The 12,990-nt window shown below is 36.8% G+C and overlaps 1 protein-coding gene across 3 annotated transcripts in view; it reads left to right on the top strand.

The window, feature by feature from the left end:
- FBXO25 (F-box protein 25) overlaps window positions 1–12,990 on the top strand; it is a 127,955-nt gene that overhangs the window by 7,264 nt on the left and 107,701 nt on the right. For 2 of the 3 annotated variants that reach the window (XM_044663612.1, XM_044663610.1), the window contains exon 2: window positions 8,910–9,050. In XM_044663612.1, the coding sequence (XP_044519547.1) occupies window positions 8,917–9,050 (134 nt within the window). In that variant the 5' untranslated portion in view covers window positions 8,910–8,916. Of the gene's footprint in view, window positions 1–2,403; window positions 2,479–8,909; window positions 9,051–12,990 lie in introns of those variants that run through there. The other variant, XM_044663611.1, reaches the window with a different exon arrangement.

Genomic DNA, 12,990 nt, shown 5'->3' with positions numbered 1-12,990 from the left:
TTTCTACCTTCACAGTATCTCTTGAATATGTCTCTTTCTGAATTATACTAACACCAGCACAATCCTAGTTTAAACCCTCATCACCTTTTGCATGACCTTATAACTCTTCCCTTAGGAACAAGTGTCTCCTCAATTCAATGTCATCCACTCAGTTGCCAAGATGCTTCCACTAAAGACTATTTTTTTAAACCCTTAACTTCTGTATATTGGCTCTTAGGTGGAAGAGTGGTAAGGGTGGGCGCAATGGGGGTCAAGTGACTTGCCCAGGGTCACACAGCTGGGAAGTGTCTGAGGTCAGATTTGAACCTAGGACCTCTGGTCTCTAGGCCTGACTCTCAATCCACTGAGCTACCCAGCTGCCCCTGCCACTAAAGACTTTGGTTTGACAACATCAGTCCCCTTCATAGAAAGCTACATTGACTTCCACAGTCAGGCCTTTCCCATTTCCCTCTTGCTGCTATATCTTCCCCTTTTATATTACCTTCAGAGATTTTGTATGTAGTAGTTGTTTACATTTTATCTTCTCTTTGAAATTGTGAACTCCTTGAGAGCAGGGACTATATTTTTGCCTTTCTTTGTATCACCAATACTCAGCAGAGTGCCTGGCACATAATAAACACTTAATAAATGTTTGTTAGTTCATTGACATATCTGATGTGTTGAAATGTAGATCCCCGCCCCCTTTTCTCAATGACAGGTAATATGATATAGGTAGTACATGTGTTATCACACAGTACCTATTTCCTTATTTAACATGTTGTGAAAGAAGACACATTGCTTACATTAATGACAATTCATGAAGAAATAAAATGAAGATCGGTATGCTTCAATCTGCATTCATATTTTGTCAGTTCTTTCTTTGGGTTGGATAGCCTTTTTCACTATGAGTCCCTTGGGATTGTCTGAGATCTGTGTTGACAAACCTGTGACACACATGCTGGAGTGTGCCAGAGGAGGTTGCTCCCTTCCCCCTCTCCACGGAAGCCTGAGGACATTTATCACATGACCTGCCCATCTGCCCAGCAGCCCAATGGGAGTGCTTCTTCCCTCCCCTGTTTGGGGTAGGGTGGGGGGCGGGGCTCACATGTAGTCTTAGGGTTGCAGTTTGAGCACTTGGTCTCTAAGGTCTCTAAAAGGTTTGCCAACACTCTCCTAGATCCTTGCATTGCTGATAACAGTTAATTCAGTCACTGTTGATCATCATACATTATTGTTGCTACTGTGTATGATATTCTGGTTCTGTTCACTTCACTTTGCATCACTTCATATAAGCCTTTCTAAGATTTTTTGGGATCATCTTATTTATCATTTTTATGGAACAATAATATTTCATTACAGACATATACTACAACTTGTTGAACCATTCTCCAATTAATGAACATCCCTTCCATGACCAGTTCTTTACTGCCACAAAAAGGCCTGCTATAAATATTTTTGTACAAATAGGTCCTTTTCTTGTATCATTGATCACTTTGGGATACAGACCTAGTGGTATAGCATTGCTGTTTCAAAGGGTATTGTGCGCTCTTTTCCTGTCCTTATTCCTAGGTCCCATTCTCATTCTAGATCAGGAGGTGGCTGCTGATATAGGTGCCTTAAACAATTTAAGATGTCTAGTATTCAATGGGAGCAAACTAGATTTTAAAAATATTCTTTGCAAAACTGACAGGAATAAGTGAGGCTATTTCAAAATGTTCTTCTGTTTTGTGTTTTTTATTGTCCTGATACTATTAATCTAGTGCCCAGATTTAGAAGCTTTCTTTTCTTACATCATATTCCATAGTTATAATGTGCATTCGTGTATACAATTTAGCACTGACAAGAAATTATCATTCATTTACATTTGGCTAGCCCAGTGGTAATATAAATGCTGTGTGCCCAAAAAGCATTATCTTCCCCTAAATCTAATTTTTCTTATAACTTTCCTCTTTCTTCCAATTACCCAGGTACATAATTTCAGTCATCTATGATTCTTTTGTTACTTTCCACACCCAAGTGTGTGTTCTTCCCTACTCTACCTCAGGCAACTGTGTTCCAGGGGGCCAAGAGATCGGATTCTTTGGGAAACCCTTCCCAATTTTCTTGCTATTGTATTGTATTACCTTTCCCCTTTTCTCTTCTTGGCCAGATGCTAAGCCTACTCTCTTACACACACACACCCCATTCTCCTCCCTACAGGAGAGAATTCATAGTCTGATCTACTATGGCCTTTGAACCCATTCCCCACATTTCACTAGTTGTAGATAGAGCCCCACCCTCACCACATGAGTATAATCTTTCATATTAATCGTATGATCAGGGAATAACCAACTTCAGTACTTCATGTAAGACAGTGTACTCATGGACCTTTCCATTTTGCTCTAAAGTTCATCAGGTCTTTGCAGTGCTATATATTCCATGTGAGGAAATCCAGGGCTGAGAGGGAGAGAAGAATGCCAGAGACCATTTGGGTCAAGATCAGTGTTCAAAGAAACAGAGGTAATTTTTATTGGCATATAATACATACCACCTAGACAGAGAGGAAATATACTTAACAAATTAATGTTATGTAATCTCTTCTGAGCCTTCATTGCTATTAGACAGTCCTTCTACGTGGGCAGCTATGTGGTGCAGTGGATAAAGTGACAATTCTGTAATCAGGAAGACATATCTTCCTAAGTTCAAATCTAGGCCCAGATACTTACTAGCTTTGTGAACCTGGAAAAATCACTTAATCCTGTTTGCCTTGATTTCCTCATCTATGAAATGAGCTGGAGAAGGAAATGGCAGACCTCTATGGTATCTTTGTTAAGGAAACCCTAAATGCAGTCACAAAGAATCAGATGAGACTGAAATGACTAAACAACAATAAAAATCCTTCTACGTTTCTCAAAATAAATTTTTCTCCTACTCAACTTTTTGTCCCTCTTCAAATCTTCCATAGCTTCCCCTTCCCCTGTATCCATCCATGTCATGCTCACTAAAATCAAGTATCCCAAAGGAATCTATCTTGGGCCCTTTTCTTTTCTTCCTTCATATTTGATGATCATATCAGCTCTCATGCATTCAATTATCCCTATTCTGATAATTCTCAAATCTACTTATCCTTTCCTAACCTCTGCTGACCTCATCTTAAACTTCCAAATGCCTATCGGATATCTTTAAATGTATGTCCTGTAGACATCATAAATTCAGCGTGTCCAAAACTTAATCTCTGGAACACTTTCCCCTTCTAAACTTTCTTTTTGCTTTTGAAGGAAAGCATCCTATTTATCAGGATCACAACTCGAGTCATCCTTGACTCTTCACTTTATTATGCCCATATCCAGTCTATTGATTTCACCTTTGCAATATCTCTTAAATATACCTCTTCTCTTATGATACTGTCATAATCCTGGTATAGGCGCTTATCAGGTTATGCCCAGACAGTTGCAATAGCCTGCTGGTTGGTCTGCCTGCCTTAAGTCTTTTGTCCTTTCCAGTCCATCCTCCATTCAATAAAGTTATTTTCCTAGAGCATAGATCTAACCATGTTACTCCCCTACTCATTATACTCCAATGGCTCCCATCTCCTCCAGAATCAAATGCAAAATCTCTCTCACTCAATGTCCTTCATAATCTAGGCCCCACTTACATTTCTAATCTTCTTATACCTAAAGACTCCCTCCAACCCCATGGACCATTTGATCCAGTGACACTGTTCTCCTTCTTGATCCTCAAAAAACAAACAAACAAACAAACAAAAACCATCATATATCTCAGTTCCAGGTATTTTCTCTAGCTGTCCCTCATTCCTAGAACATTCTCCTTCCTCATTACTGCTTCATCAAATCTATCATAAATCCCATCTTCTACAGAAAATCTTTCTTAACCCTTATAGTTTTAGAGCCATCTCTCTCCTGGTTATTTCCTATTTATTCTGTATATAGCTTGTTTGTACATAATTATTTGCATATTGTCATCCCCTCCCATTAGATCATGAGCTTCTCAAGGCCAGGGACTGTCTTAAGCCTTTCTTTGTACCGCCTTGTGCAGAACAACTAATAACTTCTTTACTTGCCTTAGGAATAATTTCATCCTTCAAGAGGTGGAGATGTGAAGAAGAGATGATCTATTCTGGATCTATTTCTCATTAACCAGAAGGTTTCTTGGGATAGACCTAATTGGAATCCTAAAACTGAAGTGGCCATTACCACCTAGAGTTTTTGATAGAAAAAGAGAAAAAAAAATATGGGCATTTTCTGACATGCATTTTAATTTTATTTATAGCTGTGCTCTTTGTGGTGGCAAAAAACTGGAAAGCAAGGGTCTGCCCTTCAATTGGGGAATGGCTGAACAAATTGTGGTATATGTTGGTGATGGAATACTATTGTGCTCAAAGGAATAATAAACTGGAGGAATTCCATGTGAACTGGAAAGACCTCCAGGAATTGATGCAGAGTGAAAGGAGCAGAGTCAGAAGAACATTGTACACAGGGACTGATATACTGTGGTAAAATTGAATGTAATGGGGAAAGCAAATTTCTAAGGATTCATAAGAAAGATAGTTAGGGTACCATAGAATAAAAGGCCTATAGAAGTAGTCATCTTAAGAGGGATGGAAGATGCTCAAGAATGAGATTCTAGAGGCCCAAAGAAAAACAATTACAACAAAAAGTAAAAATAAAATTTATCCAAAGAGATCAGTGTGGATTCACAAGAAACTTACTGAAAAATTCATATTTTAAAAAGAAATATGCAATAAAGTACAAGGTCAAGTGCCAGAGGATTAATAATAATAATAATAATAATAGCTAATATTTTATATACCAATTGCTGTGTGCCAGACACTATACTAATAATTTTATAGTTATTATCTCATTTGATCTTCACAGTTATCTTGGAAGGTAGGTACTATTATTATTCCCATTTTTCAAATGAGGAAACCAATGCAGCAAAGTTGAAGTGCCTTATCCAGGGTCATACAAAGAGCTAGTAAGTGCTGAGACTGTTTTTGAACTCAGATCTTTGTAACTCTAAATTCAATATTCTATCTACTAGACAACCTATCAATATGAAAGCATGGCATGACTTTGCTAAAATAGTGTTAAAATTTAGAATGAGTCAAGCCTAATGAAGGACAACAAAATGCTTTAGACTTTTTTTTTTCCTTTTAGCAGTAGTGGGGTAATTGTTGTTTTAAAACTATATGTGGGGGGTTGCGGGGAGGGCAGCTGGGTAGCTCAGTGATTGAGAGCCAGATCTAGAGATGGGAGGTCCTAGGTTCAAATCTGACCTCAGATGCTTCCTAGCTACATGACTCTGGGCAAATCACTTAACCCCCATTGCCTAGCCCTTACCACTCTTCTGCCTTAGAACCAATTGGTTCTAAGGTGGAAGAAAAGGGTTTATATATATATATAATATGTGTATATATACACATATACACACACACACACACACACACACACACACACATATTGGCAGGGGGCGGGAGGGTGGGGGGAGCACCTAGGTGGCTCAGTGGAATAAGAATGAAGCCTACAGATGAAAGATCTTGGGTTCAAATGTGACTCAGATACTTCTTAGCTATGTGACCCTGGGCAAGTTATTTAACTAGTCTTTACCACTCTTCTGCCTTGGAACCAATATACAGTATTGATTCTAAGACAGGAGGTAAAGATTTAAAAAGAATTATATTGGAGGAAAAGGAGGTTCAAAGAAAAGATAAGACCATTGCTTGGGATAGTGATATATTGGATAATGATAACTGATTTTGTGTTGTTTTTTTTTTTTTTTAAGAAAATAGAACTGCCTATTTTCTTTGGTTCTGTTTTCTAAGGTGAATTGACCTTTTAATTGACATAACAAAAATAACTAACAAGGAGTTGATACCCAAGATATAGTAAGAGTGCATATGGCTATCTTTGATGAATTAAAGTCACTTGGTAAAAGACCTGGCAGATATGATTTCTGAGCCACTATCAGGGATATGTTATGATTAAAACTGATAAAAATGGATATATTCAGTAATATTAATGGTTTATTGTTATCTGTATTGATAATTATAAAAGCCACGTGGCTGATAAGATCTAATTCAAATCACCCGCCATTACCTTCTGCCTACCTGGCTGCTTTGTAAGAAAGAGTCTCCCAATCACATCAGGAGTCTTATACTTCTGTCTACATAATCACACTTCCTATGTAAGAGGAATCATGGGAAATGTAGTTCTCAAGTCCCCTAAGCATCCACAGGAAGTTTATATCATGGATCTTGATATTAAGACCAAGGACCCCAAATTTCCACTAACACAGATACTTGAAAGATCATGGGAAATAAAAGGAATACTATAAGATTGGAAAAAAGGCAAACATTTTCCTGGTTTTCAAAAATGCAAAGGGAAGAGAGTTTGACTTCAATTTCTAAGAAAATTCTGGAATAGATTGTAAAAGAGATAGTTGGCAGACGTTGAAAAAAGGAAATGATTACAAAGATCCAGCATAACTTCATTAAAAACAGATCATGTCAATCTAATTTATTACTTTTCTTGGCTTGATTACCAAACTAGGAAATCTTGATAGTCCTAATGGTATTGTTTATCTAGATTTTAACATAGCTTTTTATTTTTAAAACCCTTACCCTACCATCTTGGAATAAGTATGGTATGTTGGTTCCAAGTATACCAAAGTATTGGTATACTGGTTCCAAGTCAGAAAAGTGGTCAGGACTAGGCAGTGGTGGTTAAGCAGTTTGTCCAGGGCCATATAGCTAGCAAGTGTCTGAGGTCAGATTTGAACCCAGACTCTTCTATCTCTAGGGCTGGCTATCTGTCTACTGAGCCACCTAGCTTCCCCTCAACATAGCTTCTGATAAATATACTATTCTTGTGGAGAATTTGGAGAGAGGAGGATTAGGAGATAACATTCCAACAGATTCAGAACTGCATAGATGGCCTGACTCAGAATAATTATGTTAACTATTTAGATTCAGTGTCAAAATGGCAGGTCTCTGGTGGAATACCCCCGGGAATCTGTACTCAGCCCTATACTGTTTAACATTTTTTGTCACTGACTTGGATAAAGATCCATGCCCACCAATTTTACAAGTGACACAAAGCTGTGATATTCAGGTAGCTAATTCAGGTACTAGTTAATAGAATCAGAATCCAAAAAAGACAGCATTGACATTAGTCTAGTAAAATGAAATTCAGTACAGATAAATATAAAGACTGCACTGGAGTACAAAAAACCCCTGAAATTTGTACAAGGTGGGAAAAGTATAGTTAGCATTTGTTCTAAAAGTGTCTGAAGGTTTTAATGGACCATAGGCTCAATATGTCAGCAAATATAGCAGTTTTCCAAAAGCTAACTTCATTTTGGACTAGCTTAAGAAAAACACTGGAGGGCAGCTGGTTCAGTGGATTGAAATCCAGACCTAGAGGTGGGCGGTCCTAGATTTAAATCTGGCCTCAGATACTTCCTAGCTGTGTGACCCTGGGCAAGTCACTTAACCCCTATTGCCTAGCCCTTATTGTTCTTCTGCCTTAGAACCAAAGAAAATAAATAAATAAAGCATTGGCTACTAGGATTAAGAAGGTGATAGTCTCACTCTACTCTGTCTTCTTCAGACTTCAATTTAAGAAGGATATAGATAAACCGGGGAATGACCAGAAGAAGGCAGTCAGAATAATTATAGACCTAGAGTCCATATGAGGATCATTTGAAGGAAGTGGAAATGTTTAGTCTGGAGAAGAGAAGATTCAAAGAGGACATGAGAACTGTCTTCAAATATTTGAAGGATTGTTGTGTGGTAGAGGAGTTAGACTTGTTCTATTTGGTCCAAAGGGCAGAACCAGGAGCAATTGTTGAAAGCTGAAAAGAAGAAAATTTTGCCTGGATGTAAAGAACAACTTCCTAACCATTAGATAGATTTAGAATAGGGTACCTACATAGGGAATGGGTTTGCCTTCTTTATTGGTCTTCAAGGAGAAGCACAACAACTACTTGTAAATGCCATAGTAGAGACTGTTTCTTATATGTGGATTAGAATAGTGGTCACTGAGTTCCCTTACAATTTTCAAATTCTGAACTGTGCAAACATTTTTCTGTCTTACTCTTTGAACTGGTGAAACTTAATCAACAAGCATTTACTAAGCCCATATTTTAGGCTAGGCAGCATCCTACATACTAAGAGTACAAAAAAAAACTACTCTCTTTCTTCATAGACCTTATTTTGTAATGGGGCAGAAGGGTAACAGAGAATGATGTGATGTGAAGATAAAATATATTTAACCTCAAATAGATGTGAGGGGAGGTTGTGGAGAGATACATGGCACACTTTTAAGTTTAATCGGCATTATTAACACTTTCTTAAATCTAGACAATCCACAATAAAATTAAAGATAATAATAACAAACAGCAATAAACTTAACCTTGATTTGTAGTATTTGCTGAAAATTTAACAGTCAGCAGGCTTTCATGACTTGTTTAAGCTGGCTGTCATAAACCCCTTTACTATATAAGATACATAAAGCACATATGGAGTAGGAAAAAAAATAACAATCACCACCGAAGAGGAGAAAGTTTTATCAGTTGAATCAGCTTGGTTTTAAAGAGTTTTAAATCCTAAAGAAATTTTATATTTAATTCAAGAGATAATAGGGAGTCCCTGAAGTTTATTGAGTAGGGACGTAGCCTGGTCAGACTTCAACTTTATGAAAAATCACTTTGGCAGCTATGTGGAGAATTTATTGGAGTGGTGAGAGACTTGAGGGAAGGAAATCAGTTAGAAGGCTATTTCAATAATACGAGTGAACTAAGCTAACATCATTCTACCAGCTCCAGTTTCCAGTACCCATAGTATGTTATAGTTAAAAGATTAATGTAACCATTATGAATCTGAAGAAATTTTTAATTACATATTTTATGATATAAATGAAACATTCTTATAGGGAAAATATGCCATTTTTGGGTCAAGACTGGAGGTCTCCTGGATGGAGTTGGATTAAAACAGAGGATGGCTGGAAAAGATGTGAATCCTGCAGTCAGGAAATTGAAAGAGAGAACAACCAATGTAACATCAATCATAGCATGTAAGTTACAACTGTTAATTTATTGGTACTTTGAAATGGTATTTTTTCACCCTAAATGATAGATTCATGAAATATACATTTTTATTTGTTGACAACTATCTTTTTGATGAAGACATACATTGACTTTAAACATGGTATAATACTCAGCACTCCATAATTTGCACTCTAGGTTTCAAGGAGAATAAACCAATTAACATGTATGTTGAACTTGCCTCGTTTTTTTGAGATTAATCACATACATATTGGCTTAATTTGATAAAAAGACAAATTATTGAAGCAATAATTTGGTGACTTTGCAAGATCTGGGGTTTTATCAGAGTGGATGTCAAAACTGTTAATAAAGATTATAGCCACTTTTTTGTGCCTTATCCAATGTAATTTCTTTTTTTTTTTTCATTAATTCTTCATGAGAGAGATTCTCAACCTGCTAGAGCACCAGTATGATATTCTGGTTGTGATTCTATCTCTCGTTTTTGAAAAATTATTGTTCTATTTCTGTTCACACATATCCTTAATGTTGTTATTGTTCTACTTTTTGGTAACACCTCGAAACTTATCTGTGTTGTAAGTCTGGATTACTTAAAACTCATTCTTCTGAGATTCTGATGTTTCATGTTTCATAAGCATCTTGCATTCCTGGGGAGAATATTTATGTAAGATAAGAGCTTTCTGTAGTGTTGATGTTTGAGGTCATGATTTTCCAAATGCAATTTGACCTAATTTCCCTCTTTTTAGTTTTGTACTGTTATGTATTTTTTGTATATACTGTTCTTGCAAGGGTTTTTTATAGTATTATAAGGCAAATTGTTATTATCTTTAGGGTTTTTTGTTTTTGTAAGAGTATAATTATAAGAATATTATTCTGTAACTGTAAATATCTGTATTTAATGTGACTTGTATTTTGCAAAATGTTTTGATTGCTTTCTTCTTTCTTTTTACTTCACTCTGTCTCTAGCATAGAATTATAGAACAAGTTTAGTTTAAAAGATCCATTTGGGGAGAATGTTTCACCCAAAAGGATCTCAGGGGGAAAATGTTGATTATAAGGATTTTAAATTAGTTTATTCTGTCTATTAAGAGCAGAAGTGTTAGGGCAGAGCCAGAGATGTAATTTGGATACTGTCTCCTATAAGAGAGGGAACACATAGAATCTTGATACTAGCTTTTTAAGAACAGAAGCCTTCTAAATAGGACTGGGGCTCTTTAAGAAGAAAACATAAAACCAGGGAGAAAAGGCAGTTAGAGGAGCCATTTTACTTTGGCTTGGAGCTGAGAGGAGGTTCTGGGCAAGTTTCCTTTTCCTGAGAAGAAACTGACAGTTGAGTTTGGGGTTGACTGAAGATGGAGAACTAAGAAGAAATCAGACTTAAGAGGGCTGTTCTTTGAGAACAGACCTAGCTGCTGGACTGTCTATGTTCCCTGGAAGCTGGCAGTTTTCTCCAGTGACAGGTGCTCTGACTTTGGAGAGAGGGCAGCTGTGTCATATTCTCTGTAAAGAGAATCTGAAGAAACATCTGATAGTTTAGCTTATATATATATATATATGTATATATATATATATATTAATTTAAGGAGGATGAAGAAGATTGTATAAATTAGAATAGGTTTTAGAGAATATTTTAAGATAGTTGAGAGTAAGTTAAGTCATATCTGCTCTGCAGATAAGAAGAAGCTCCATGAGGAGCAGTTATGGGTGTGGGGTATTTAGATACTTAGAATAATATTAATAGATTTCCTACCGTTTTCCTAACTCCTATCCCTATTCAACTTGGAATAAATGAGTTGTATTCAACTGCTTTCTGGTTTTCCATCCACCGCCAGTAAATAGTTTTAACAACTGACAGCTATAATAGTTATAATACAATGGTCTATACCACCTTGCTACAGTTCAATATATCAGCTTTAGCTGTGTCAATAGCAGCTTCAGTTTGATCATAACAGTACCCAAGCTTGATTGTTCCTTCTGTAGCTTCTCTCCAGGATAAACAAAATGATAGAGTTCTTACCACCCTGAGATGTTTTGGGCATTGAACACCTGGTTAGAAAGACATTACATGAAACTCCTGTGGGCACTGGTCATAGGACTGGGCATCATTTAGCAACTCCATTGCCTATTTTCCAGGATTACAATTATAGAGTGGGGAGGAGCATTTGTGGTCAAAAGGCAGTAGGGGCCCTAATTCCAGGTTTCATTTCCAGGGTGGAAAGGGAACAAGGGCCCCTAGTTCCTGGTCACAGTTCCAGGGCAGAGAATAGTACTAGTTCTTTCAATAGCAAGGGAACAGGGAATATTCCTGGATAAGGGACCAAGGCAGAGGTCATTGATCACACCTCTCCCCAGACCACAATTGGAAGCACCCCCCCCGACCCCCCAGAAATAGCTGTGAAAAACAGTGGGGTAAAAAAGCCAGAAGTTTAGGATAGCAAAACCAAATGTAATTTTGAAGAGAAAGTTGTCCTGCTGAGGAGTAATGTCTGAATCCAGATTACTAGTGTGTGAAAAGTGAGTGAGAGGAGAGGAAGTAAAGGTAATAAGACTATAAAGTTTTTTCCCTAGGAGTTTGACCATGAAAAGGAGTCACTCAGAATTGCAAAACTCAATGTTATGAAGTATATTCACATATTTCTGTCTTTATATTCTCTAATGACACAATTAACTCAACATCAGGAGTCGGTGGTTTATATGAATTGCTTTTCTTTAAGTTAGTTGATTCAGTGGTAATAGCAATGTCTTAGAGTCAGAAGACTGGATTCAAATTGTAACTGGGGTATTTTATGACCTTGAGCAAATCATTTAGTTTTTCTGGGCTTCAATTGCATTTTTCATAAAATGGAGAAATTTATAGTTCTTTTACCCATCACTCAAGGCTCTTGTATGTAAAGGGCTTGTTCAACCATATAATACTATAAATGGAAGTTGGTATTGTTATTTCTGATCTTATATGTTAATCTTGCTTGGTGACTTACTAAGCCAATCCACATACATTTGCCCCTAATCAGTTATAACTTTGGGCAAGTCTCTGAAGTTCTCTGAGTCTAACTTCCCTTAGCTCCCCTAAGATTTCTTTTAGTACTAAACACTATAAAATATGAATCATGAGTATACTACATAATAAGTCACTTTTCTCTAGCATATTCAAAGCAGTATCCCCAATACTATTAGATTAGTAGAATTAGTATCCTGTCTCCGCTTTATAGAAGAAGTAGTAGGCTAAGTGAGCCACAGATTCATGGCTAGTTAGTCAGAATCAAACATTTATTAGATGTCTTTTATGTACCAAACTCTATGCTAACCAATGAGAATACAAAAAAGAGAAAAAAAAGAAAAAGGAAAAAAACAACCCTGTCCTCAAGGAACTTACAATTTAATGGAAGAAAACAACCTACAAACAAATACATACACCTACTCACAATCTATATAAAAGATAACACATGCACAATCTGTATAGAGGATAAATAGTGAATGAGAAAGAAGTCACTTGATTTAAGGATTTTAGTTGAAACTTGAAAGCAGTAGATGGAAATGAAGATAGAATTCCAGATATTGGGGACAACCAGAAAAAATACTCAAGGCCAAAAATAGTGTCTTGTTCCTGGAACAAAAGGAGGCCAGTGTCACTATATCAAAGGGTGTGGAGAGTAAGGTGCCAGAAGACTGGAAAAGTGGAGGTGGCTTGGTTATGAAAGGCTTTGAACACTAAATAGAGGTTTTTTATATTTGATCCTGGAAGTGGTAGGAAGCTAGTAGAGTTTAGTGCATGGGGAGGTATCACAGTTATATCTGCACTTTAGGAAAAGCATTTTGGAGACTGAATAGAGTTGTCATGAGGATCAAATCAGATATTTATAAAGCATAAAGCACAACGGAGGCTGAATAGGAGCTAGATTAGAATGGGAAATTTCAAGCAAGCATTTATTAAGCAAGAAAAAAAAAACAAAA

This window comes from Gracilinanus agilis, chromosome 2 (genome assembly GCF_016433145.1).
Source record: "Gracilinanus agilis isolate LMUSP501 chromosome 2, AgileGrace, whole genome shotgun sequence".
In the NCBI taxonomy this organism is placed as follows: Eukaryota; Metazoa; Chordata; class Mammalia; order Didelphimorphia; family Didelphidae; genus Gracilinanus; species Gracilinanus agilis.
Note: the sequence above shows the minus strand (reverse complement) of the source record. Positions and strands in the feature narration are given on the sequence as shown.